Source organism: Ipomoea triloba, chromosome 11 (genome assembly GCF_003576645.1).
Source record: "Ipomoea triloba cultivar NCNSP0323 chromosome 11, ASM357664v1".
In the NCBI taxonomy this organism is placed as follows: domain Eukaryota; kingdom Viridiplantae; phylum Streptophyta; class Magnoliopsida; order Solanales; family Convolvulaceae; genus Ipomoea; species Ipomoea triloba.
Window position 1 is genome coordinate 13,533,942 of NC_044926.1, and position 6,290 is coordinate 13,540,231.

Consider the following 6,290-nt stretch of genomic DNA (forward strand, 5'->3'; position numbering starts at 1 on the left):
AAAAAAAAAAAAAAAAAAAAAAAAAAAGAACGATATAAGACTCTTCATATACTTTCCCCTAATACAATGAGTACTCAAAGCAACTTCAAAGGAATTTTGTGCGTGCTCAGCGTTTATGCTTTGAGTAAAGGATCTTTTTATAATGCTTTTAAGGTCTTGATCCTTGGAGTATTGGGAGTATGAAGCTTACTTTGTGAGGATTTATTCTTGTTCCCTTCTTTGACTGATTTTCGTATATTGTGTCCACCAGGTAAGATGGGGATAATGTTTGTGTCACAAATTTCAGACAACACAACTTTAGGCACTAATCTCCCCATTTGTCAAATATTTGGCAAAAACTCATTAACTCGGAATTGCACCATAACTGAGCTATGGACATTTTAACCCAAGTAGAAGAGTTTCATCTGTTTTGAGCCCGTTTTGAAAAAGTTGCCAAAAGAGTTTCCAGGACATAGGGTTTAGGGTTTTCAGGCGTATTGGACTTTCAAATATGATAAGAGATATGATGAACTTGAAATTGCACCAAAACTGAGGTATAAACATTTCAACCCAAATAAAAATTTCTAGGAACTTTGGTCCCTCTGTTTCACCCAAAAAAAAAAAAAAGAAGCAAATAGAAATTCGTTGGCCTCCTAGTTCTAAAAAAAAGAAATTAAAGTTATCGAACTTATCTAGCAGAGGAACAAAACAAGGTTGCCCAATTAGTTTAGATATAAGCAATAGCAAGATGAAACACCAGCGGTAGCAACAAACCCAACCAGAGATACACCTTTAAAGACTCCCAAGAGAGCCCCAATAAGTAAAGACATGAAAATATAGTCCCAAACTCCCAAGGATCATAAAATTGTAGACCACACAGTAACTAACAAGGATAGTCATTGGTATAACTCTAAAGTCTTGGTAGACATGTAAAGAAGATTGAGTTGAAATAGGAGATTAGGAGAATAATGGATTAAGGCGATTAAATTATCAGCCAAACCTCTATGCCAAAATTGAGGGTGAACCAGAGGTTTTACGCGAACCCGTGTTATATTGCTCAAACACATTAGAACCCGTGTTATATTGCTCAAACACATTAGAAACCTTTTGTCATTAGTGTTACATTTTTTTTAGTACTATTGATTCTATTAAAATGTAGTATCTGTTCATACATATTTTTTCAATTTACTGAAACACAAAGAGTCAATGCCGCGCGCTGGGGTTCGAACAAATAGGCAGAATGTTTGAATGATTGCTAGAACTTCAAAATTCTGATCTTTCCTCTCACACGAAAACTCTCTTTTATTCTTTAAAATTCTGCCAATACTCCATGATTAAATAGAAGTATTTACTCGCCAAATATTTTGTGGTTGAGTGGCATAATTAGGGACATTGACTATTTATGCTTTAATAGGTTGAAAGAGTATGTATAAAAGGATACTACATTGTAACAGAGTCAGTATTAAAACTAGAGGCAACACTGTGCTACCAGAATTCTTTGATTACGCAACTGAATTGAAGTTGGAGATGAAAGGTGATGTTCGTTGACCATTAAAAAGTTACAGTGGTCTGTCAAAAACAACCGAGCCGGCTGGCGGCCTCACGGCTTTTTCAAGACAGGGTTGATGCGATTTGTAAGGGTGATCATAAATTTGTGCCTTTACACATCAAAGATGACGAAAGTAATGCTTGGATGATGCACGAGAGTTGCAGATAAGCATTCAAATTAAAAACAGGGTTCTTCCCAACTTGCATTTTGAGTAGCACGTGGGAAGTTTTCCTTGCCCATTACATCATTTACGTGGTCTTAGAATCAAATGTTTACCATTATGTCAAAAGTAATAAGCAGTAATGTAGGTGTTACCTGACCCTTTATCGGTTCCCGACCAATAATTTTTCCTCTGACACCTATTACTCTTAACTGTACAATTTTTGCTTTTGTTGGGCTCTGACTCAAACGCATAACCTAGCTCTGATATTACTTTGTTAAGATAAGTGCTTACCACTATTTCAAAAGCTATGATACATCTTTATTAGAATCAAGTGCTTATCACTATGCCTAAAAATATAACTAGTAATGAAGGTACAACTTTATTTTCTTATAAACTGCCATTACGATTTCATGAGGGCTTGAGTAGAACGAACTTAGCCTTTTACGGCTTTACCAACATCCGCCAACAATCTACCAAGTCATCAATTGATGGATTTGATTCTTTACGGGCTTCCGCCAACCCATAGAACAAAAATTGGCACGAAAAACAAATCAAATTTAAAAAAAAATAAAAAAAATAATGTGGTCAGGCGCGCCTGAGCGTGCAGTGCACGCGCCCGCCCGCATGGGCCTGCTGTGCGCATAACGTGCATAGCAGCACATGAGCATTAAATTATAATGTCAGAAAATATTGTTTCATGGACCTTGTTTAGCAGATGATCTCTTTTTACTATCTCTCCTATTCTCTTGACACAATGGCATCTCTTCTGACATAAACCTTCCAATATTGGTATGCTCTAACACGGCTAAGAAGTTGCAGTAACACACATGATGCATGCACTCACCACAGAAAAGATGATTAGTCATCATATCATCACATCCGGCCTCCTCCTACCTACTTCTTTAGACCAATCAAACTACTTTTTTGACACATGGGCCAACATGATTTCTTATATTTGCTGACCATCTCTGATCTGGAATTAAGTACTACCATGCTAATATTCACAACATTCTTTTAGAAAATTACTTTATGGGTCACACTTGTGTGAGACCGTCTCACGGATCCTTATTCGTGACGGGTCAGGTCGGGTCAAAGCACCATGCAAATGTCATACTTATATGTGTAAATCTCACATTTATATGCTCATATATAACATTAATCAAAAATACAATTTTTGTTACTTATAAGAGAAAAAGTAATACATTTTTCATAATAAGTAATGTTGACAAGTACCTCTCACGTATAAGGGCAAATATAATACTTTTGAGGAAAAATGTAATACTTTTAAATCGAAATGTAAAAGTATTGTATTTTCTCTTAAAAGTATTACATTTAGCCTAAAAAGTAACAAAAATTTTATTCCTTATTAGTATTACATTTGAACATATAAGTATGACATTTGTGCATATAAGTGTTACATTTGCATCTTGACCCGACCCGTCTCATGGTGAGACGGTCTCACACAAGTTTTTGCCTTACTTTATATATAAATAAAATATAAAAAAAAAAAAATAGCAGACCAGGTGTGCGGTGGTATCTTTTCTACAATGGACTTATAGATGAACCTTATCTTTTAAACTTTTTGGGTCATGATGATCAAAATCTGACTCATCCAACAAAAACTTAAGATCCACCAACTGCCAACTTAACCTATATATACACATTAATTACTAATAGAAGAATCAGTTCTAGTATACCAGAAAACTAACAGTTCATTGGAGTCTACACATACATACACCCTTTAATTAGCAAAGATAATTCCTTGTTATCCTAGCCAGACCAATAGAAACAACAGAAGTTAGAGATGAAGCAAAATCAGATCAAATCAAGATTTGGGGAGAGCCCAGTTCCTATAAACTACTGGGCAGTTTTATTGAATCAGAGCTCAAAAAAACTGGCACTTCCTCATTCTGCCACCCAATGCCATCTGTCTTCCAGTTCAAAACTAAGAAATGGTGCTGTGAGATTAAGGCCAAAGATAATAGACACTTTGAAGGGGAAGCTGATCCTTGGGGCAAAACTTCTCCAAGCAGGTGGCGTCGAAAAGGTGTTCAACAAGAAATTCGTTGCTAAAGAAGGGGAAAAGCTGTTGAAAGCATCTCAATGTTATTTATCAACAACATATGGTCCAATGCCTGGCCTACTCTTTGTTTCTACTCACAAACTTGCCTTCCTTAGTGAGAGATCAATCAAAATCCCTTCTTCAACTGGAAAGTCCACGAGAATGCATTATAAGGTATCAATCCCAATTACAAAAATTAAAAGCGCAAATGAAAGTGAGAATTTGGAGAATCCATCAGAGAAGTACATACGAGTAGTCACAGAAGATCATTTTAAGTTCTGGTTTATGTGGTTCCTACATCACCAAAGAACCTTGAAATATCTCCAGAATGCAATTTCTCAATCTAAGTATCTTTAGAGATGTTATTCTTTAGAATCAGGCATAAAAATATACTTAGCTTGTAAAATGTGGGCAAAGTTGTTATAGATCGAAGTAAACACCCTGTATATATGATTGACTGATTTTTGAAGTTCTTGAAATCTGCCTATTATTGAAAATTTATATAGTAAAATAATTAATTTAGTATTTCACATTGCATCAGAAAATTTTATTTAAATAATATTTTGATGTTGTATCACTATTACAGAAATAGGATTTCACCTCTATGATATTATGTCGGTTATAAACAAATCGCCATTGAAAAACAGTTTTCTATAGCATTATTTAAAATAACTGGTTTGACTTCAATTCACCTATTACAAAAACCTACGAGGCATCAATAGTTCCATAATCTGGTGAGAAGTATTTTCTAGGTAAGAAACCATTAATTTAGTAGGTTTACACTTAAAAATAAACAAAACTTTATAATATCTATAAAAATGACTCTGCTCATTTTAAAATTTTTAATATTTATGAAAATGACCCCGCTCATTTTGTACTTGATTTTTCATCTATCAAATCTTTCAATTAATAGTTTGAATTTGTCTAAAAGTTCTTAGCGGGAGTGGTTCTCATATGATTAGGATTATATATATATATATATATATATATATATATATATATATATAAATAAATGGGTCCTCGTGCAATTGGCTTTCTCAGGTGCGATTGCGTAAGTGCGAGGTTTTCTTCTTAAAGTGCGTGATTTGTGTGATTAAAGTGCGTACCTTAAGGTGCGTCAACTAAAGCTTTAGGTGCATTGTTTTTCTTTTTAAGGTGCGTTGTTTTTCTTTATAAGGTGTGTGATTTGTATGCTTAAGATGTGTCAGTTGTTGAAACTTAAGGTGCGCTATTTTAAAAATTTAGGTGAATGGTTTGTGTTTTTAAGATGCTTTGTTTATTTGCTTAAGGTGCGTGATTTGTGTACTTAAGTGCGCCATTTTAAAACTTTAGGTGCGCAGTTTGTGTACTTAGGTGCTTCATTTTAGTGTTTAAAGTGCGTTAACCGCGCAATCGCATCGAAAGCTATACCCGCACTTAAACCCTTATACCCTTATATATATATATATATATATATATAATCTTAATCATATGAGAACTGATGCGCTCTAAGTAAGAACTCTGTGACAAATTCAAATCATTGATGTGCAATATATGGTGAAGGAGAAATCTTACGGCCTAACATGATTGCCTTATCATCTACGGTTGAATGTATAATCTTATCATCAACCTACCAATGCCACATCACCGACCAAACAAATCGGAAAACAAAACCAGGTCAAACTCGCTCGAAACTACAGCAGTTAATGTCTTGGGAAACTTTGTCTTGGGGGTCTCATCGTCTGGATCATATTATGCTTTTGTGTTACTGTCACAGTACAGGATTAGACAGGTTAGTTTGATGTGGATACTTGGAAAATTTCAACTTCTTAAAAAATCAGTAAATCTTATATACAGTTCACATTTTACAATTATATTTCTGATTCTAAAGAATACCTCTACAGATACCGAGCTTGAGAAATTACATTCTGGAGATATTTCAAGGTTTTTTGATGGTGTAGGAACCACATAAACCAGAACTCAAAATGATCTTCTGTGACTACTTGTATGTACTTCTCTGATGGATTCTTCAAATTCTCACTTTCCTTTGCTCTCTTAATTTTTGAAATTGGGATTGACACCTTATAATGCATTCTCATGGACTTTCCGGTTGAAGAAAGGATCTTGATTGATCTATCACTAAGAAAGGAAACTTTATGAGTGGAAACAAAGAGTAGGCCAGGCATTGGACCAGATGTTGTTGATAAATAACATTGAGATGCCTTCAACAGCTTTTCCCCTTCTTTAACACTGAAGTTTTTCTTGAACACCTTTTGGACGCCACCTGCTTGGAGAAGTTTTGCCCCTAGGATCAGCTTTCCTTTCACAGTGTCTGTTATCTTGGGTCTTAATCTCACTGCACCATTTCTTACTTTTGAAGGGGGATTCAGATGGCATTGGGTGGGTGCAGAATCAGGAAGTGCCCATTTTGTTGAGCTCTGATTCAGTAAAACTGCCCACTTGTTTATGGGATTTTGCTTCATCTCTAACTTACTTTTGTATTTGATCCCAATGATAACAAGAAGTTATCTTTGCTAAATGGTGATGAGTAGAATGGA

At 35.0% G+C, this 6,290-nt stretch overlaps 2 protein-coding genes across 2 annotated transcripts; one reads left to right on the plus strand and one right to left on the minus strand.

The window, feature by feature from the left end:
- Positions 1-3,443: 3,443 nt before the first annotated feature.
- On the plus strand, positions 3,444-4,190 carry LOC115997556 (GEM-like protein 4). The gene has a single exon (XM_031237136.1). The coding sequence runs from the start codon at positions 3,496-3,498 to the stop codon at positions 4,108-4,110; it is 615 nt and encodes a 204-aa protein (XP_031092996.1). The 5' UTR covers positions 3,444-3,495; the 3' UTR covers positions 4,111-4,190.
- A 1,228-nt stretch (positions 4,191-5,418) lies between these two features.
- On the minus strand, positions 5,419-6,290 carry LOC115997660 (GEM-like protein 4). The gene is made up of 2 exons (XM_031237254.1): positions 5,629-6,290; positions 5,419-5,500 (listed from the first exon to the last, which is right to left on the minus strand). Exon 1 carries the CDS (start codon positions 6,213-6,215, stop codon positions 5,631-5,633), a length of 585 nt encoding a protein of 194 aa, XP_031093114.1. The 5' UTR covers positions 6,216-6,290; the 3' UTR covers positions 5,419-5,500; positions 5,629-5,630.

Bases quoted from the DNA above. Each gene is read 5' to 3' on its own strand.
- LOC115997556 (XM_031237136.1), top strand. From the start codon at position 3,496: ATGAAGCAAAATCAGATCAAATCAAGATTTGGGGAGAGCCCAGTTCCT.
- LOC115997660 (XM_031237254.1), bottom strand. From the start codon at position 6,215: ATGAAGCAAAATCCCATAAACAAGTGGGCAGTTTTACTGAATCAGAGC.